This window comes from Orycteropus afer, unplaced genomic scaffold (genome assembly GCF_000298275.1).
Source record: "Orycteropus afer afer isolate SDZICR_OR568_19922 unplaced genomic scaffold, OryAfe1.0 scaffold00204, whole genome shotgun sequence".
Classification (NCBI taxonomy): domain Eukaryota; kingdom Metazoa; phylum Chordata; class Mammalia; order Tubulidentata; family Orycteropodidae; genus Orycteropus; species Orycteropus afer.
This window is the reverse complement of record NW_006921791.1, coordinates 1838143-1861038: the sequence shown is the minus strand read 5'-3', so window position 1 is coordinate 1861038 and position 22896 is coordinate 1838143. Positions and strand designations below refer to the sequence as shown.

Sequence of the window (22896 nt, the reverse complement as noted above, 5' to 3'; positions counted from 1 at the left end):
CTGACACAAGCCATGGTATTTTCAATCACCTCATATGCATGTGAGAGCTGGACAATGAATAAGGAAGACTGAAGAAGGGTTGATGCTTTTCAGTTGTGGTGCTGGCAAAGAATGCTGAATGTACCATGGACTGCTAAAGAACTAACAGGTCTGTCCTGGAGGAAGTGCAGCTGGAATGCTCCTTGGAGGCAAGAATGGCCAGTCTTCGTCTCATCTACTTTGGTCATGTTGTCAGAAGGGACCATTTCCTGGAGAAGGATGTCATGCTTGGTAAGGTGGAGGGTCAAAAAAAGAGGCAAAGGCCCTCAATGAGGTGAGTTGACATGGTGGGAGCGGCGATGGGCTCAAGTGTAGCAAGAAACATGGAGCTGGCTCAGGATGGGGCAGTGTTTCATTCTGCTGTGCATAGGGTTGCTATGAGTCATAGATGACTCGATGGCACCTAACAACAACAACAACTTCAGTAGTGATACTGCCTTGGAAACCCAAGGAGGGGTCACTATGTGTCAGATCCAACTCGACAGCAGTGAGTTTTTTTTTTTTAAATATATAACATATAATTAATATTTACAAATCTATAAATTAAGTAACATAGAATTATACATAATGCATTATATATTATAATATTATTTATTATAATGGACAATGTTGATATATTATATGGACTAAGCAGAAGTAACACCTGGCAATCTACTTCAAAAAATTTGCCAATGAATTTGTGCCACAACAGTCTGACCCACAACTGATCATGAGGATGGTGCAGGACCAGGCAGTGTTTTGTTTCATTGATTACAGGATCCCCATGAGTCTGAGGCTTATTCCCTGGTAACCAACAAGAACAACAGTAGAGTAAATAGTCTTCAGTGGTTACTAGGTTTTCTAGGTGTTGCAAACAGGGCTACTAAGTTGCCCAACTGTTACCTAAATGGGTAGAAAAGTTCTTCCAAGGCAAAGCCTATCAGTGCTCTGACAGCCCTATCTTTACCAAGACTTATATTGTTTAACAGCTCTTTCCCCATTCCAACCAACAAACATTTGACTTTTTAAAATTATAATTTCTCACCTATAGATTTATGCCAAAGGAAAACATTAAAACTCAGGTCATGGGAATTTTATCCTCAGCTGACTCTTACTATTTCAAGCAAGTAGAATCTATAGGTAACACTTCTGTTACTTCATTCTCCCCAATCTCAGTCTCTAGTCCAAGTATCTCATATCAGAATATACACTAATAAATGAATAGCTGTAACTGGGGGAATTCAAATACCCTGCCACGGAGTCAATTCCAAATCATAGTGACCATATAGGACAAAAGTACTGCATTGTAGACTTTCCAAGGGTTAAAATCTTTACAGAAGCAGACTGCCTCATCTTTTTCCTACAGGGTGGCTGGTGGTTTTGAACCTTCAGTCTTTTGGTTCGCAGCCAAATGCTTTAACCACTGCACTACCAGAGCTCCTGTGGGAACTCAGAAGTGTTGTAAACCATGCTTTGAGGCCACAGTTCATACACATTTTGTTTCAGAACATTGATTGCAATCACCGTGATGTAACAACTCACTTCCCACTTGCTCCTTGTTGTTATCTTTTCCCTGTGTCCTTTTTTCCCTCTACATTCCTGCCCTCTGCCCTCTGAGCTATGTCCTTGTGCATCTCCCATGATTAAGGCAATAAATCTTTATGGAAACAGACTGCCTCATCTTTTTTCTGACCAGCACCTGATGGATTCAAACTGCCGACCTTCTGATTAGTAGCTTAATGCTTTAACTACTGTGCCATCAGAGATACTTGCATGCACATATACTCACACATAAAAAATACCAGTTTATGGAGGAACCTGATAACCAGCCTTAGGACAAAATTCAAAGGACAACAGAGAGTCAAAATTTTAAACCGGGACAATATACTCGCTTTAACACATAACATTGTAGCTTGTAGCATTGATTATATCATACAAATAAGAAGTCTAAATGTGGTTTTTTAAAAATCTGTCCTTTCTACTATTCATTCAGTAATTTTATGTGATTTATCCTGAGCAATTAAGAAAATCTCAATAAAGGGAAAACATACCCTAGAAGCCATATCATGCATATATAACATATATGTATCTCACTACAATGCAATAAAACTAGTAAAAAGAGTAAGTTTTAAATATCTACTGTTAGAAATTTAGAATATTTAAGTTAAATTTGAAATGAAATCTGGCCTAAGGGGTAGTCATACACAACACCCAGAGAGTCTTTAGAAATCTGTCATTATTATTGTTATTGAATCAGTAGTAACAGGATGAAAAATAGCTTATAACTGAAAAAGAAAAAGAAAGGGGGAAAATATGATGCATTCATGTTAGATTTTAGGAGAAAGACAATTACAATTTTAAAAAATCCAAAAGAAATAAGAAAGATACACTGGTGAAGTTTTAGAAAAAAAAATCAGAAAGCATAAAATAATTGCTTATGATCAACAAATCCAAAATTTAATTCTTAGAAACTTGGTAGAGAATTTTGTCCACTGGTAACTCTCAAACAAACCAAAATCCTAGATTATTGCAAATGACAATTCTACCTTTCAACTTTTAGTTAAAACCTATAATCTATCTTAGCAATGATTTAGAATAAAAGCTTAATATTCAGAAAGACTCAAAAGAAAAATACGTTTTTCAAATTAAGAAATATGGATCACAGAAAGATCATAAAAATCACTCTGCTATGAATTTTTAAGCCCCATATATGAAGAAAAAAAAAAAAAGACTGGATGTTAAAAATGCTGACTGGATATTGCAGCAAATCTTCTAAATTTTATTGAGACTGTTAAGGACTGTGGACAAACTCCATATATCAATACAAATAGTATTACTTATATTTTATGTGTTAAATTAATATGGATATACAATGTGAAAACAGGCCCATAATAATATATTGAAAACATTTATGAGAACTTGCTACACAAAGCATTAGGCTGAGGATGTCACTTCTCTGTAGTCTACTGTCTAAGATACATACAGGCAACAAAAACTAGCTGTAAGGCTCAGTGGGGCATGAGTGTCTGGGACACTAATCGTTGTGGGAGCTCAGAAGAGGGAGAGGCCCTTTTCTGCTGAGTAAAAAGGGCTCCTTCTTATGGGAAGAGGAGCTCTGGTAGCATAGTGCCTAAGGCACTTTACTGCTAACAGGAAGGCTGGTGGTTCAAACCCACCAGCCACTCCTTGGAAGGAAAGGTGGACATTCTACTTCCATATGATACTGTCTTGGAAACCCAAGGAGGGGTCGCCATGAGTCGGGTCCAACTCGATGGCACATAACAACAACTTATGGAAAGAAAGAGAAGTAGAGCTGGGCCCTGGGTGCCGAGAGTGGATGGACAAAGGGACTGGTGCCAAAAGAGCAAATGTAGGGTGTTAGGGAGATGACTGGAGAGCTCATTTGTCAACTTAGTGGGTAAGACCTTGAAAATAATGTCACTAGCTTTTGGAGAGCAGGCCTGTTAAGTTAGAAGCAGGGGAAAAAAAAAAAAAAACAACAACACAGAAAACATGAGAACCACTCGCAAAGCAGATCTGTCATGTCACTGCAGGCCACATTTACTCTTTTTTATCATGACCACCACTTGTTTCCTTTTTCCTACATACGACCTACAGGGTAGGTCTCCCCTTTACTCTCTGCCTAGGATGCCTCTTTTGGTTTTACATGTCTAAGGTACTTCTACTTATGCCTTTAGTTTGACTTAGGCATCGTTTCATCCCTGAAAACTTTATTGACCCCATTCCACCAGGCTGTATATCCAACTAGTAAGGACTTTTGTTATTCTCATGTGAATTAATTGTTCATATGCATACGTCCCCAATAGACTATGACCCTATGAGACAAGCACTATCTCTTCATTTCTGAATCCACAGTCCCAGGTGAAAGTAGACTAAGTCCAGCTTTAGGTGTGGGAAAGTTTGACGAGTAGGACTTGTGTGACATTCTGACCTGCGGTGTAGTAAATTACTTTGTATGGCTTTTCTACCCATAAGTCATTGTAAACTCAGTGGTAGAATGAGCAACTGAGGAGCTCCTGATTGCTGAAGCTATCCACCTGGGTTATTTCTGTTGGGCGTGGCACAATACAATGTTCTGGGAGGTTCCCACTCTCTCCCACGTGCTTAGAGTTCTGATGCTGTGATTGGCTAGTTTGACCATCCTTCTGGGCTGAAAAGGAGGCCTCCTGGAGGCAGAACTCTCTCTCTGACTGCTGGTTGAGGAAGACGTGCTGCTGAAAGAGACACGGGCTCCTGAGACACGCGTTGCTGGGAAAGAGATGCAAGAGACACGCATTGCTGAGTGAGACACCAAGGGACCAGCACTGCTGGGAAAGAGACTGTGAGAGACTGTTGGCTGAGGGATGGTGGGCTGGGAGAGAGACTGAGCATTTTTCCTGAACCTGAATTGTAGCCTGTGGTGCTTCCCTAATAAACCCCATAATCTGTGAGCTCTGTGTGGCCACTGAAGCGAATTATCGAACCCAAGAGAGAGGTGGTGGGAACTTTGGGAGGAACAGTTGGTGAAAGGGCTGGAGGGAGGCAGCATGTCTGGCCTGGCAGGAATAGGCCTTGGGTTACTGCTGGTAATCCTGTCTTCCTCTTGTAGGGTTAGAGGAGGTCAGAACATGGGGCCTCCTTGCTGTTTTTGCAGACCCATCAATCTATTTGACACATGGTCTGCTTCTCCTTGCTGGGTTTCTCTGTCTTCTCCGAATCTGAGGCTAATACAGGAACAAATACTTGAGTTCCTACATGTTGTGTATGCCACGACTCATAGTGACCCCTCCTTGAGTTTCCCTCCTTCCTTCTAAGGAGTGGCTGGTGGGTTTGAACCGCCAGCCTTCTGGTTAGCAGTCAAGTGCCTTAGGCACTATGCTACCAGAGCTCCTAGGCACTATTAGAGCATGTTAATTCATCATCACACAGCTCAAAGTTGTGTTATTGGAACTGAGAACAGAATTACAAAAATCCAGCCACCCAAAAGATCTGAGGACAGGTCATTCTGAGTAAAGGGACAGGTAAACATTGTGGCTCCAAGGTGCGAATGAACCTAGTGTGTTCCAATAACCAAGAAAAGGTCAGTCCGGCTGGAGCATACTTTGAGATAAGGTCAGTGACATAGGCAGAGACCAGGTCCTTAAGGTCTTGCAGACTCTGACAAAGGATTTGGATTTATTCTATGTACATTTGAAAGCCAGTGATGGTTGTTAAATAGAAGAATGCCATGATCAATTCTATGGTTTTAAAGGATCATTGTGGCTGCGATATAGAATATAGAATGTAAGAAAGAAATAGTTTAAATTAAAAACAAGCTATTACAAAGATTATTTTGAATTCATCCGAGGTTAATGATAGAAGGGAAGTGCAGAGAGAAGTGGAGAGTTTCAGGACTCATTTTAGAGGTAGAACTAACAGACTTGGTGGTGTACAGAATACAAGTGGAGAAAGGATTCAGAGAAATAAAGGGTAAGCCCCAAGTATTTGTTTTGAGTAATTAGGTGGCTATTGCTGCAACTTTCTCAGTTTAGAAAGATAGAGAAGATATTTAAACACTTACTTGAAAAGCGGGTATTGTTTTTTGGGAAAAAAAAATTCTGCTTTGGCAATTTATGTTTGAGGCATCCACCAGGCACCCACCAGCATGGAAATGTTGCATAATCAGTGGATATAGGAATCTGGAGCTCAGAGGCAGATATGCAAATTTTCTACAGCATCTCTTTCAAGATGGGTATCTAATCAGATTAAAACCAAATGTACGTGATAAGATTAATAAAATTTACACACAATACCTGTTATTGCAAGCTCCAGTGATAAGTCTGTATTTGTTTGCTAGGCAAGTATTTGGACATTTTGGTGGTAACATGTAAGGCAGGCATCCAGACACATTTGCAATTGTATTCAGAAGATCTTCTGATAAAACATCTGAGAAAAAAAGTAAGCAAACTAGAAACACATTATTTGTAATAATCTACCCAAAAAAACAAACCAAACTCACTGCCACTGAGTCAATTCGACTCAGAGCGACCTTTCCTTGGGTTTCTGAGGTGGTATCTCTACGGAAGTAGATTGCCCAAAATTCCTTACAAGGAGTGGCTGGTGGGTTTGAACCTCCAGCCGTCTGGTTAGCAGTCAAATACCTTAGGCACTACACCACCAGAGCTCCTAATAATCTACCCACTAAATAAATTTTCTAATGCCTCATAAGTTGCTCCAACAATATGAATTTGGGATTGATTTATGATGTCAAATTAATTGATATATTCAGAGGCAGCTTTTCTAGAAAAATTAAGTAGACAGAACTGATTTCTTCATCACAGCACACCAATTATGGTGTTGGTTGACTCACAAGAAATTGTTTTTCTGAAGGTAAAAAAAGGTCAAAGTTAGCAATTTCTTGTGGTTTAAATTACTATTGTGAAGAGGTACTTTGTATACTTCTTATTAGGATGATTGTGGAGCAAAAGCACATGTCATCTGTGTTGTGTATATTACAACTTTGTGAAAACTATTGGTCCATTCAACTCCTAAATTATTAAGTGCTGCTGTTTGCCCAAACCATTACTGTTTGTCTGAATTATAAATCACAGTGTATATGCTAAATGCCATTGTAATTAAATTTGAGAAGCACTATGGGTAGCTCTGGTGGTGTAGTGCATAAGGCACTTGACTGCTAACCAGAAGGTTGACAATTCAAACCCACCAGCTGCTCCTTGGAAGGAAGATTGGGCAATCTACTTCTGTAGAGACATTGACTCGGAAACCCAAGGTGGGGTCAATATGAGTCAGAGAGCACTCGACGGCACATAACATACATGCAAAGAAATGTGAAATAAACAATAGGAGAGGTTTGTTTGTTGTTTTAATTGCAAAACATGTTAACAGTCTTATATGTATGAAACTTAAATCATTCTTTTGAGGAAATCTTCTTTCTCTCTTTAAATCAATTGTTTTCTCATTTGATTTGCTTGAGCTTTCTTACTGCTAGGAATATGGTGTCCCCCCACCTTTTTTGTGGGGGGAAGGTAATGTATTTTACCTTTGTGATCTTTCAGAAAAATAATTTGAAGAGCTCTGAACTCTCAGGGAGATAAGCAAGCAATCTGCTTCTCAGAGTTGTCACAGATCCTCATTTGGCATATCTTCAATGTTAATCAACTGACTTGGACCCTCATTTATAACAACTGCACAGCTGAAGTATTTGTGTCTAGCAATGGCTCCAGCTTTTCAGAAGAAACATCCTTATCCCCAAGAAAACTGCCTTGGTCAAGTTTGCTAAAAGCAAATTACAAAGCTCTACATTTTTCCTCATATTGATTTTTGGTTCCCTTTTTGTAAATCTTTCCAGATTAGGGCCCCAGAAAACAATGTCTTTTTATCTTTTTGACAATTTTGTTGCTATTCATATGTTATTCAAGAAATTAAAACAAGGACTGTTTTGTTGTCTAATAGAGTAAACACTAGTTATTTCTCCAAGATGCTTTCTATAAATCTTAAAGTATAACTCCATAACTTTGACTAATCAGATACCAAAGAAACTGAAATATTCACTTGCGAGAAAAAAAAAAAAAAGCCTGGAAGCATTGCATTCCATCTTGAAATTGGGTGGAAACATAACAAGGTTTTTAATAATGAATGTTCACTAAATAATTTAAATGGCAATGGAGTGGCTGGTGGTTTTGAACCACCAGCCTTCTGGTTAGTAGTCAAATACCTTAAGCACTATGACACCAAAGCTCCCAATGATTTTACAGGAACGATTAAATAAACCTTTGACTATATTTTGTATTCAGTTGACAGAGAACCCTCAGACCTGAAAATATGGGTTCAAATACTTTATAGCAGAAAAATGCTAATGCATGTGTTAAAGTACAACAAATAATAATTAGTAAAGAAGCCATATGATCATAATTAATATAAGAAACAAACTAAACCAATGTGAAGAAACAGCCTGGAAGGAGAGACATTGATTTACTTGTAGCTAATGTTATGTACGAGCTCTGGTAGCCTAGTACCTAAGGCACTTGTCAGCTAACCAGTAGACTGGTGGTTCAAACCCACCAGCCACTCCTCAGAAGAAAGGTTGGGCAATCTACTTCCGTAGTGATAACACCTCGGAAACCTAAGAAGGGGTCACCATGAGTAGGGGCTGCCTCGACGACACATAAGAACAACAACAATGCTATGTAGGACCAAGTAATATTTCCTTCTATGGAAGGTCTGATCCAACTCTATGACACCTAACAATAACAACTACAACAACAGTGCTATGTAATGGAATGAAGAGAAGCACTGCTCCTGCAGTGGTTAAGCATTCCAATGTTAAAAGAAAGAATCCTTTGAACCCACCAGCTTCTCTGCAGGAGAAAGATGTGACAATTTGCTTTGGAAAATACAGTAGCCTTGGAAACCCAATGGGGCAGTTCTACTCTATAAAGTTACACTGAGTTGGCAAAGGGTTTAATGGAGTGATAAGAGATTCTTTTGGATCTTTTCCTTTGACATTCTAAAATTTCTAAGTTGGTTATATTTATCATGGGAGGAATAGACAACATTTGAGGTTTTGGGATTCTTAAATTCTATCATATGACCTGGATGAAAACACATAAACCTAAACTCTCTAATGCCTAAACCCACAGTCCTGTGCAATGAAAATTGAGAATTAAGATTTTAGATCATGGACCACAAGACCAATATCTAATAAGAGACATAATTTTTATTGTGGTCCTAGTTTACATTGTGATGAAGAAAGCAGAACAATAATTTTTAGAAACATTTTTAATCACATTGTTTGAAACAAAAACTCTTTCCAATGAAGTTTTGGTTGCCAGAAAATCAATTACACTTAAATGTCTTTCTATCTGAGAAATATGGTTAATCCTGGTTTAACTGTGTCTGTCTTATTCTAACAGCCAAGGTAATCAATAACAAATTAACTTGTAGCTAATTAGGAGGAAAACTCAGAGACCAAGTAGCTCTGGGCACAACACTGAAAAAAGCTTTAAAAGTTCAATTTTTTAAAAAAATCTTGCTTCCTTTCCATCACAGAAGTTGTAAGTACACCTTATGGTTACAATCATTATCAACTTGGTCTCTTATATTGATAAAGTACTTAAGATCTAATTGACTTGCACTTTATTTTTATTTTGGTCTGTCAATAGTCATCTCAGTGAGCAGGACTAGTGTTATCATTCCCATTTTAGAGATAAGGAAATTGATTCTTAAAGGCCTTGACTAATTGCACTAATGAAATTGTGAATACTGGGAAGGCTGGAGTATTTTTGGTTCTCTCATAATATTATGCCACATATCACAGAAATATGTTTCCTCAAAGACTATATATCAATGAGCTTTCCAAATTTTAATTAATTAGGCAGATTATGGAAAAATTCCTATTTTATTTCCTACACCGAAATAGGAGATTATTTTATTGAACTAGCTTTCCATATCTGAACTGAATAACAGAGAAAATAGTTTTTTTGTCAACTAACAAATAGGAAATTTTGGTTCTGTTTTGCAAGCATTTTTACAGAACTGCCGCTCTTGTACTGTGAACAAGCATGAATTACACTCCTGCTTAGTGTCAAACCTGTGCACCCCCAACCCTTTGCCCCTAAACAATGTCAACACATTGTTGACAGTGGTGTGGATGTCTCTGTGACCTGGGAGCTGGCATTCTCCAGAGTGAGGAAAGGGGTTCGCAGGAGGTGTCCTTACCAGTGGTCTGCTGTGATTGTTTAGATTTCAGGTAAACTTTTCTTCTCATTGCTTGTATTGAAGTTTCCATGATCTCTGCCGCTTGGGCAATAGCTCGGCTAGTTGGTTCAGGGAGCTTGGAAAAAGACAGAAGCTGAGCTGGAGAATTTACTTCCCTTTTCTTGAGGTTTCTATGGCACAAAAAGAGAAATATAAAATAAATTATTATTTTATGGTAGCTTTGGTAATTCATTAATTTATTTATTAAGCAGACATTTACTGAGTACCTACTGTATATCAGACAGTATGCTGGGCACAGTAAGCTACATAAAGATAAATCTGATACAGATCCTGCCCACAGAATCATATAATTAATAAAAGTAATAAGACCTGAATATAAATAAAAGATCAGTGTTGAAAGATGAAGAAAATGTACATTATTTTTTTTTTTACAAAACTTTCATATCATACTCGTCTCATAAGAAAGTTTATAAATGGCATTTTCAGAAAATTCTAGTTTGCTCTTATCTGTTTATTTTTAGCCCCAAACAAGAAAGTTCAGAAAGAAAATAGACTTGTCCAGCTCACACTGCCGCCAGATGCTAACATTGTGACTTGGCTCTAAATTCTATGTTCTTTCCACTATAATTCACAGAATCTATTAATTGTAGCAACAAAACATGGCAACTGAGATGTTTACAGTTGAGTCATTCTCAAAGAATGTTAAAAACAACAACAACAACACAAAAACATAAAGAGAAATGAAACCTTTGAAAACCTATCCCTAAATGTCTCCTTGTTTGTTGGGGCCTCTTCATTCACATAGGCCCCTGTTCCTATCACATTCCCTGGATTTCCAACTAAGGGAACCCAATCCAGGTTCTTTTCAAAGTCCCTCTGCCCATTAGCGTTCAGAACCTGGATGAAGAGCATGACAGAGATGACACTAGAGGGATGCTACCTATCACTCTGTTAAATACTCAGGCCCAGTCAGCATTGCTAGAAGAGCAGCAGAGGGAATTTACGAGGCCCCCCAGTTCACTTTACCCTAGCCATTAATCTTAGGGAATAGTGGAACCAGGTCAAAATCTCAAGGATGAGTGGGCCACTCCCGAAATTCATATTCTTCCCAGAACCTCCGAATATTAACTTGTTTGAAAATATGGTCCTTGGAGATGCAATTTCTTAAGTTAAGATGAGGTCATACCGGAGGAAGTTGGGCCTTAAATCTAAAAAGAATAGTTTTCTTATAAGAAGAGAAGAGACAGAGAGACACAGAGAACACCAGGTAATGATGGAGGCAGAAATGGACACATTTACAAGCCAAATAATGCCAAGAATTGCTGACCTTCACTGGAAGCTAGAAGAGAGGAATAGAACTGATAACTCACTCAGAGCTCTCCAGAAGGAACCAACCTTACTTACACCTTAATTTCAGATGTGTCACCTCCAGAATTATGGAGAAATAACAAATTTCTGTTGTTGGTGTTTTGTTATGGCAGCCATACGAAACCAATACATATAGTATTGAATAGAAATCCAGGTTTAAGATTACCACACTGTCCAGTCTACTTAGTCAATTCCTGGAGCAAATAGAAACTTAAGCTCTTAGCTCTAAACTCTAAGCTTTCCTTGTTGTTATGTGCCGTCAAGTCGGCCCCGACTCATAGCGACCCCTCCTTGGGTTTCCGAGGCAGTATCACTACGGCAGTAGGATTGCCCAACCTTCCTTCCGAGGAGTGGCTGGTGGGTTTGAACTGCCAGCCTTTTGGTTAGCAGTCAAGTGCTTTAGCCACTATGCTACCAGAGCTAAGCTTTCCTTAGAGACATATATTTTAAACCTATCACTGAGAAAGGAATTTTGCTAATAGGAAAAATATTTTTTTAATATGATGTTGTTGTTAGGTGCCGTTGAGTTATCTCAGACTCATAGCCAGCCCATGTAGAACAGAACACAATACTGCCTGGTCCTGTGCCAACCTCATAATCCTTGCTATAACTGAGCCCATTGTTACAGCCACTGTGCCAATCCATCTTGTTGAGGGCCTTCTCCTCTTTTGTTGACCCTCCACTTTACCAAGCCTAACATCCTTCTCCAGGGAATGGTCCCTTCTGACAACATGACCAAAGTAGGTGACCAAAATCTCGTCATTCTCACTTCAAAGTAGCACTCCAGTTGCACTTCTTTCAGGACAAATTTGTTAGCTCTTTTAGTAGTCCATGGTACTTTCAGTATTCTTTGCCAACACCACAACTCAAAAGCATCAATTCTTTTTCAGTCTTTCTTATTTATTGTCCAGCTCTTACATGCATATGAGGCAATCAAAAATATGATGGCTTGGGTTAGGCACACCTTAGACTTCAGGGAGACATCTTTGCTCTTCAGCACTTGAAAGAGGTTTTTTTGCTGCAGATTTACCCAATGCAATATGCCATCTGATATCTTGATTGCTGCTTCCATTGGTGTTGATTGTAGAACCAAGTAATATGGAGTCTTTGACAGCTTCAATCTTTTCTCCATTTATTGTGATTTTGCTTATTGGTCCAGTTGTGAGGATTTTTGCTTTCTTTATATTGAGGTGTAATCCTTACCTCAGACTGTAGTCTTCAGTCTGCACCAGGAAGTGCTTCAAGTCATCCTCACTTTCAGCAAGCAATGGTGTCTTGCCTGCATATCACAGGTTGTTAATGAGTCTTCCTTCAATCCTAATATCATGTTCTTCATATAGTCCAGCTTCTAAGGTTTTTACATATAGAAACTAATATTTGATTGTTATGAGAAGAGCCAAGGAGGTAGGGTTTTTTCTTTTTTTTTTTTTTTTTGACTTAACACACTGGAAGAGACAAAAATTCCTAGAAAAGGGACTTAAATTCCTAGAAAAAGGAATTAAAATGGAGCACTTTAGTTCATATCACTCAAAAAACAATGCAAAGGTCTATGTCCTGCTTATAGGAGTAAATTACTCCCTTCTCCAACTAAATGTCAAATTAAAGATCAAATTCTTAAATCTACAGAGTCGTATATTCCTTCATCAAGTGATTATTAAGATTACTGGGAATTTAATAATATCTTATTCTATAAATAATATTCAAAACAAATGCAACTTTGAAAAAAAAAGAGTTCATAATATAGTGTGTTATTTCATTTGACATTTCTCTACTGTAAAGGAATCAGCTTCCTGGTGGAATCTAGGACCATTCAGAATAGTATATGATATATGTATTTCAGTAAGCTTGCTGAGAATATTCAAAATATTCTTTCTTTTGTATGAATTTCAGGAAATCCAAGTTGTGAACTTAATAATTTTTGACCATTTGTTTTTCAGAAATGTTTGAATCATAAATCTCCTTGCCTTGAGTGCATTTTCTTTCCTGTAAATCAAATAACATGCAAACACATGCACACATATCACATTTCTCTTAGTCATCTTACTGTTAGCATAACTGCTAAATGGCCCAGACTTTGTCTGTTGACTACTAGACTACAGCTTAAGGATGAAGAAAAAAATAGAAGTTGTCAATGAAATATGAACTGTAAAACTCCATTTTAGTTGGACCAACCGCCAACGTCCATGGAAGCAATAGTCAAGACACTAAAAAATTGGAGTTCCAGTAAGATGGCAGAATAGGCAGAAACCACACAATCCCTCTTCAACAAAGAAATAATTAACAATTAACACAGATACAGAAGATAATCCTGGAGCCCCAAGCTTTGAAAGGAAGGATACAGAAGTGGACTAAACTTCAACTAGAAGAAGAACCTGCATGAAAACAGTGAAAATGCATGAAAACATATGAAGCTGCAGTCTGTCAGAAATCTGGAGGGAATGGACAGCTTGGATATTGCCAAGAAGTGTCAAAAAAAATAAAATAAAATAAAATAAAATAAAACCAAAGAAAATTCATTGCTGTCAAGTCAGATCCACCCGACCCCTCTTTGGGTTTTGGGGCAGTATCACTACAGAAGTAGATTGCTCAATCTTCTGTCCAAGGAGTGGCTGGTGGGTTTGACCACTAGCCTTCTGGTTAACAATCAAATGCCTTAGGCACTGTGACACCAGAGCTCCCAAATGACATTAGGACCTAAGAATTAACCTAAGAATTGGCCCAGCCAGCCAGAGCCTGCATGGAGGACTGCATTGGTGGCTAGTGAATAAAAGGGGAAGCAGTGAAGAGGGAGATGGGCTGAGCTGTGGAATTTTGACTATCCAGTGGGTGAAGCCATTTTGAATGTTTACAGTTGGTTTGGACATTTTGTATATTCAAAGCAACAGCATTTTCTCAGGTTCAAAGGACTTTAGAATAGGCTCCAATTGCTGGGGACCACAAGGGCATTGAGGACATGAATGACTGGAAAGGTGTGATATTCCCCTTGTTACTCTTATATCTCACACTGTCTTGGTGAACTGAGTGAGGTGCAGCCATCCCTCCCTGCCACCCATCTTCTGGGTCAGGGAGGTTTCCATTCCAGTTTGCATGCTCCAATGGGGTCTGGGTGCCCTGCCCTTTTTAACTTTTCTTTTTTCAGTTTGTTTGTTTTTGTCTGTTTTAAAATTATTATTATTATTATTCTCATCTTTTCATCCTTTTTATTATTATTCTTTATTCTTCCTTTCCCAGGTTCTAGTTTTTGGCTTTTTCTCTCTTCCATGTTCCAGGTTTCCATTTTTTTCTTTCTTCTGGTTCTCCCAATTCATTGTCTTTCTTTTTGTATTTTCCTCATTTTTTCTTCATTATTCTCCTACTTTACCTCTTTTCTCTTATTACTCCCTCCCAAGATATTGCAAGATTTTTTTTCTCTTTTCTTTTTCCTTTTTCTCATTGTTGTTGTTCCTGTGTGTTTATGTGGTGTGTTTTTTGACCACTAGCTTTTGCCTTTTTAATGGTTTTTACATTGCAGTATTTTTTTCTAACTGAGTGGGAGACAGTAACTGCGCCCAGATGACACAACCACAACTGAATGTACTGCAGCTCCATTTACTGAGAGCAACCACTTCTTTCTCCACCAACTGGCCAATGATAAATGGGCACCAAGAAGAACCTGACTCACCCTTAACTGGTCTTCACAAACAGTTAACAGAGATCTAAATACAACAATGTCACAATGTCTCAAAGACAACAGACCAGCACAGTCCACAAAAAGAAGCAAGATAAATCGGTAGAAATAAGGGAGCAGGATGCAGACCCAGAACACATCCCTAAGGAAGAAGCAGCATTAGAACTCCCTGATAAGTAATTAAAAGAATTATGCTTAGGTATCTTCAAAGGATTGAGAGACATATCAAGGAAAACACTGACAAAATTAAGGACAACGTAGACAAAACCCTAGAACAATTTTGGAAGAAAATACAAGAACAAAATAATATAATAAATAAAAAATTAGAAATGATACAAAGCCTACAGATAGAAATCCAGATGATTAATACTAAATTTTCAGAAATAGATAACACATTGAAAGGGCAAAGAAATAGAATAAAATCAATGGAAGACAGAATTAATGAGACTGAAGACAAACACCTAAATACATCTTTGGAAAAGGATCAATCAGAAAAAAAGACCAAAACAAAATGAAGAAAGCCTAAGGTTCATGTGCGATACATTCAAAAGGAATAACTTACATGTAATCGCAATTCCAGAACAGGAAGAGAAAAAGAAAACCAATGAGAAAATTGTCAAAGATTTGTTGGAAGAGAATTACCCTGATATAATGAAAGATGAGAATATATCCATTCAGGAAGTCCAATGAACACCAAATAGGATAGACCCTAAAAGGATATCACGAAGACAAATCATCATCAAACTCACCAAAAACAAAGACAAAGAAAAAATCCTGAAAGCAGTACAGGAAAAACAAAAAGTTACCTACAAAGGACAACCAGTAAGAATAAGCTCTGATTTCTCAGCAGAAACCATGCAAGCAAGAAGACAATGGGATGGTATATAGAAAACCCGAACGAGAAAAAATTCGAACTGAGAATTATAAATCTGGCAAAATTGTTCTTTAAATTATGATGGTGAAATTAGGAGATTTCCAGATAAGCAGAAATTAAGGAAACTTGTTAAAACCAAAACAACATTACAAGAGATTCTAAAGGGAGTCCTTTGAACAGAGAACCAATAATAGCAAACAGCAACCGATGATTTATACACAAGACGACATAACCGAGAAACCAACACAATTATGGAAGTATCCAAAATAAAATAGGCTTACAAGATTGTAAACAGGGAACCAGAGACATCAATTGGAAAATAAGGACAGGTACAAACTAAAAAGAGGGAAAAAATAGTGTAGTTATAGAACTTCTAAATGGTGAGGAAGTCAAGAGAGTTGAAAGATAGGATGGACTATTCTAAACTAAACTCAGGGAAAACATTATAAAACACAGGGTAACCTCAAAGAAAAATGATAAATCTTCATATCACAATAAAAAAGAGGACAAGCACAAATATTGAGCAAATGCTAAAACAGTAGCAACAAAGGGAATGTTGGGATGATTCGTAAATATAATGAGCTCAGCACAGAAATTACACGGAACAAAGAAACTAGGAACACCATGAAAAAACCCATAACAAAATAACAGGAACAAATTCATACTTATTGATAATTACACTGAATGTCAGTGGATTAAATGCACCACTCAAGAGATGGGCAGTTGCAGACTGGGTAAGAAAACATAACCCATCAATACACTGTCTACAAGAGACACACATTAGAGACAAAGACAAAAATAGATTAAAAATCAAAGGTTGCAAAAAGATATATCAAGAAAATGGCAACCAAACAATCCAGGAATGGCAATATAAATTTTTGATAAAATTGACTTTAAGACAAAAACCACTATAAGAGACAAGGAAGGACATTATATAATGATTAAAGGATCAATCGAATAAGAAGATATAACCATAATAAATGTCTATGGACCCAACAAAAAAGCCCTAAATTAAATAAATCAGACTTTGGCAAAATTGGAAAGCAAATAGATGACTCCACAGTCATAGTAGGATGCTTTAATACAACACTTTCAATGAAAGGTAGAACAGCTGGAAAGAATCTCAACAAAGATGCAGAAGAGCTAAACAATATAATGCACCAACTTGACCTTATAGACATCTACAGAGTACTTCAACCAACAACAGTACAATATACATTTTTTCCATTGCATATGGAAATTCTCTAGGATAGACCACATGTTAGGCCATAAAGCAAGCTTAACTAAATTTAAAAATATTGAAATACTACAAACCATCTTCTCAGATCACAATGCTATAAAATTAGAAATCAACAATAGGAAGACAAACAAAAAAGAGCAAACACATGTAAACTGAACAACACCCTCCTTAATAATGACTGGGTGATAGAAGAAAAAAAAATTAAAAAATTCCTTAAATCAAATGAGAATGAAAACACAACATACCAAAATCTTTGGGACACAGCAAAAAACAGTGATCAGAGACAAATTTATAGCAATAAATGCACACATCAAATAAGAAGAAAGAGCAAAAATCAGCACTTTAAACCTATATTCCCAACAATTAGAAAAAGAACAGCAAGAAAAGCCTACTGTCACCAGAAGAAAGGAAATAATAAAATTTGAGCAGAAATCAAAGAAATCAAAGAAACAGAAAGTAGAAGGACAATAGAAAATATCAACAAGACTAGAAGTTGGTTTTTATAAAAGATTAATGACATTGACAAACCATTGGCAAATTTAACAAAGGAAAAGAGAGAGAGTATACAAATAACACAAATAAGAAATGAAATGGGTGACATCAAAACAGAACCAACTAAAATTGAAAGGATTTATCAGGATACTATGAAGAACTGTATTCCAACAAATGGACAGATTTCTAGAAACACACTACTTACCTAAGCTAATACAGACTGAGGTGGAAACATTAAACAGATCCATAACAAAAGAAGAAATTGAACAGGTCATAAAAAAATTACCAACTAAAAAAAGTCCTGGCACAGACGGTTTCACAGGAGAATTCTACAAACATTCAGAGAACTGACACCAGTCCTACTCAAACCATTCCAAGACATTCCAATGATGGAATCCTTCCAAATTCATTATGAAGCAAGCATAACCTGATACCAAATCCAGGCAAAGACATCACTAAATAGGAAAACTACAGACCAATATCCCTCATGAATATAGATGCAAAAATCTTCAACAAAATCCTAGCCAATAGACTCCAACAGCATATTAAAAAAGAAGTTATTTATGACTAAGTGTGGTTTGTATCAGGTATGCAAGGAGATGGTTCAACATTGGCAAAACAATCAACGTCATCCATTACATAAATAAAACAAAAGAAAAGAACCACATGATCATATCAATTGATGCAGAAAAGGCATTTGATAAAATCCATCACCCATTCCTGACCAAAACTCTCAGAAAATTGGAATAGAAGGGCCATTCCTCAACATAATAAAGGGCATATATGCAAAGCCAACAACCACCATTATTCTCAATGGAGAGAGACTGAAACCATTCCGCTTGTGAACAGGAACAAAAAAAGGATGCCCTCTATCACCACATTTGTTCAGCATTGTATTGGAAGCCAGGGCAATAAGGCAAGAAAGGGAAATCAAAGGCATCCAAATTGGTAAGAAAAAAAATCAAGCTATCCCTATTTGCTGATAATATGATCCTATACCTAGAAAACCCAAGAGACTCAGTCAAAAATCTACTCGAACTAATTGGCAGATTTATCATTGTGGTAGGATACAAGATCACCATCATCCAAAGATGAGTTGGATTCCTATAAATCAGCAAAGAGATTGCTGAAAAAGAAATAAGGAAATCAATACCATTTACAATAGCTACCAAAAAATAAAATACTTGGGAATAAATCTTACCAGGGAAACAAAAGACCTGTACAAAGAAAACTATAAAATACTACTTTAAGAACCCATAAGAGAACTACATAAATGGAAGAACGTACAATGTTCATGGATGGGAAGATTGAACTCTTGAAAATGTCAGTTCTACCCAAAGCAATCTATACATTCAATTCAATCCCAATCCACATTCCATCACCATTCTTTAAGGAAATGGAAAAACCAATCACTAACCTTATAAGGAAAGGAAAGAGACCTTCGATAAACAAAGCATTATTGAAGAAGAAGAACAAAGTAGGAGGTCTCACACTCCTGGATCTTATAAGCTACTATTCAGCCACAGTAGTCAAAATTGCCTGGCATTGGTAATGGCAGACACATGTTGTTATGTGCTGTTGAGTCAGACCCAAGTCATAGCGACCCCTCCTTGGGTTTCCGAGGTGGTATCACTATGGAAGTCAATTACCCAACCTTCCTTCCGAGGAGTGGCTAGTGTGTTTTAACCACCAGCCTTCTGGTTAGCAGTCAAGTGGCTCAGGCACTATGCTACCAGAGCTCCTCATAGACAGATAGACAGATAGACAGATAGATGGAATAGAATGGAACACCCAGAAATAGATTCATTAACCTATGGTCAGATGATACTTGACAAGGGCCATAATCTATTCAATAGGGAAGAGATTGTCTGTTTACCAAATGGCATTGGCAAAACTGGATATCCATTTGCAGAAAAATGAAACAAGATCGATACTTCACACCATACATAAAAACTCACTCCAGATGGATAAAAGACTTAAGTGTGAAACTTAATACTATAAAGTTCCTCAAGGAAAATAGGGGCAAATTTAGGGACCCTAATATATGGCATATTAGACTATAAATCAAAACCCAAAATGCACAATGGCAGAAGAAAAACTAGATGAATGTCTAAAAATTAAATTTTTATGTGCTTCCAAAGACTTCTCCAAAAGAGTGAAAAGAGAACATACAGATTGGAAAAAAATATTTGGCAATGAAGTATCTGACAAAGGATTTATCTCTAGAATTTATAGAAAACTCCAACACCTCAGCATCCAAAAGACAAACAATGCAATTAAAAATGGGCAGAAGACATGAATGGACACTTCACCAAAGAGGATATTCAGGTGGCCAACAAACTCATGAAGAAACATTAACGACCACTAGCCATTCCTCACTGCTGTCAAGTCAAAACTGACTCATAGTGACCCCTCCTTGGGTTTCCCAGGTGGTATCCATAAGGAAGTAGATTACCCAATCTTTCTTCTGAGGAATGGCTGGTGGGTTTGCAATGCCAGCCTTCTGGTTAGCAGTCAAATACCTTAGGAACTATGCCACCAGAGATGCAAATCAAAACAACAATGAGATACCATCTTGCCCCAAGACTAGTAGTAAAATTCAACAAGACAGAAAATAACAAATGCTGGTGAGGATGTGCAGAGATTGGTAGTCTCATACACTGCTGGTGGGACTGTAAAATAATGGAATCACTGTAGAAAACAGTATGGTGATTCCTTAAAAAGTTGGAGTTAGAAATATCATTTGATCTAGCAATCTCATTAATAGATATATATCCCAAAGAAGTGAGGGGAGCTCTGGTAGCATAGTGGCTAAGGCACTTGACTGCTAACCAGAAGGCTGGCTGTTCAAACCCACCAGCCACTCCTCAGAAGGAAGATGGGGCAATCAACTTCCGTAGTGATACTGCCTCGGAAATCCAAGGAGGGGTCGCTATGAGTCGGGTTCGACTCGACGGCACATAACAACAACAACAACAACAAAGAATTGAGAGGCAGGACATAAACACATATATGTACACCCATGTTCTTTGCATTACTATTCACAATAGTAAAGAGATGGAAACAACCTAAGTGCCTATCAACCGAGGAATGGGTAAACAAACTGTGGTACACACACACCATAGAATACCACCAAAAACCAAAGATTCTGACTCATAGTGACCCCTCCTTGGGTTTCTGAGGTGGTATCTCTACAGAAGTAGATTGCCTAATCTTCCTTCCAAGGAGTGACTGCTGGGTTTGAACCACCAACTTTCTGGTTAGCAGCCAAAATTCCTTAGGCACTGCACCACCAGAGCTCCCATAGAATACTATGCAACCCTAAAAAATAATGTAGAATCTGCAAAACACTGCATAATGTGGTGAACTTGGGGATATTGTGCTGAGTGAAATAAGTCAATCACAGAAGGACAAATTAGTCCACTATTGTAAAAAATCAAGGAAAGCTTTGCATATGTAAGGAAACTTTCATTGTTGGTGACCAGGGAAGGGATAGGAGAAGAAGGAAAATTCCTAGACTGGTAGAGTATTGATGTGGAAGAAAGAAAAGGCAATATACCAAAAGTGAATGACCAACAAAATGACACTAAGGAAAAGGAAAACAGAGAAGTGCACAAGAGGCACAGAAAACAAAAATAAAAACATTTACACACACAGTACTGCATTATCAGTAATAAAAACATTAATTTACAGGTTGATACATAGGTACACAGGCTGAATGATCAAGTATGTTGAGACAAAAGGGAATATACCCAAGATGATATATAAGTTTGGCAGACAATATTTCTACATACCTATCTTTATGTGTTATAAACATGTCCACATATATAAAATAGAGCTAATAGGTGGCAAAGCTGTGATAATGTCTTAACTACAGCCAACCACCCTGAGGGAGAACGTTTTCGGGCCCATGGGTCAGGACCATGGTAGCAGGGGACATCAAGCCCAAATGGCATAACATTAAACACAAAACAATATTCTTCTACATCTTACTTTAGTGAGTAGCTAGTGGGTTTTAAAAACTTGCAGGCGGCCATCTAAGATGCAACAATTGGACTTTTCTTTCTTCATCTGGAGCAAAGAAAAATGAAGCAAACTAAAGATTTTGGAAATAGTTAGTTCGAGAGACTAGTGGACCAATTAAACCTTGTCCTGCATGACCCTGATACCAGAAAAACTAGATAGTGCCCAGCTACCACTGTCAAATCCTAGGAATGGTGTCAGTGTAGGAAATCCTAGATAGAGTGGGAGAAAAATGTGGAACAAAACTCAAAATCATAAAAAAGACCATGCTTACTGCTCTGACAGAGACTGGTGAAACTCCTATAACTATTGCCCTTAATCTTTCTTTAGGGCAGGAATTGAGCTCACTCCTGTGGCTTCCAGACAAATAATAGATGGGTGTATAAGGTGAATATTTATACCAGATAGGTACACTCCTTAGAACAGTTAACTATGGGAGATCAGAAGGACAGTATTTGCACAGGGAGAGATTATTCTAAGAGCTAGAATGCATAGGAAAGAAGGACACAGGGAAAAGGTAACCAACCACAGGGAGGAAGTGGGAAGAGAGCTGTTACATTATGGGAGATGGCAATCAATGTCATGAAACAAAAGATGTATGAACTGTTATACGGAAAATGAATTTGGTCTGTAAACTTTTACCCAAATCACACTAAAAAAAAAAAAAAAAGAATATTAATGATCACGAAGATGGCACACGTGGAGCAATATTTATTGTTCTGTTATATATGAGGTCACCGTAAGTTGAAGTCAAGTCAATGGCAACTAACATCAATAGATCTTAATAGAAAAGCTAGAAGAAGTAAGGAAAATCTAATTCCACTTAATTATTTATTTTCTTTTTTAAGTTTTTTTATGCAGAGATACTATAAAATATAAGTTATATTTTTCTTTCCTTTTTTTTTTTATAACTTTTTATTGTGATTTGGGTCAAAGTTTACAGAGCAAATTGGTTTTCCATTTAAAAATTCATAGACATTTTGTCTCATGGCATTAACTTCAGTTCCCACAATGTTAGAGCACTCTTCCCAGTTCTTTCCTGTGTGTTTACCTTTTAAGTTCATCCTTCTTTCCTATTCCTTCCTGCCTTCAGAGCTTTATCCTGGGCAAATGCTGCCCTTTCGACCTTGAGTGGTTGCTTTTTCTAAGGAGTGCATACCTCACTGGTATTGTTGTTCACCACATACACCTGCCTATCGTTTGGATGAAAGCTAAGCCACAGGGTTCAGTTCAGTTTCAGGCTTGAAGAGTTTCTAGGACCATAGTCTAAGGGGTTCTACCAGTCTCTATCAGAATATTAAGCTCGGTCTTTTTTTTTCTGTTGTTATTTTGAGTTTTGTTCCATATTTTTCTCCCATTCTATCCAGAACTTTCTATGTAATTCCCTTCGGAGTGGTGTGTAGTGGTAGCTGGGTACCATCTAATTCATCTGGTCTTATTGTTGTGCAGACTGGGGTTCATGTGATCCATTAGCCATTTGGACTAATTATTTCTTGT

The 22896-nt window shown here is 37.6% G+C and overlaps 1 protein-coding gene across 1 annotated transcript in view; it reads right to left on the bottom strand.

Annotated features, from left to right (window-relative positions):
- TPO (thyroid peroxidase) overlaps positions 1 to 22896 on the bottom strand; it is a 216482-nt gene that overhangs the window by 173880 nt on the left and 19706 nt on the right. The window contains exons 3-4 of the mRNA XM_007948120.1: positions 9736 to 9905; positions 5811 to 5943 (exon numbers count right to left, since the gene is read on the bottom strand). Of these exons, the coding sequence (XP_007946311.1) occupies positions 5811 to 5943; positions 9736 to 9905 (303 nt within the window). The remainder of the gene's footprint in view (positions 1 to 5810; positions 5944 to 9735; positions 9906 to 22896) is intronic.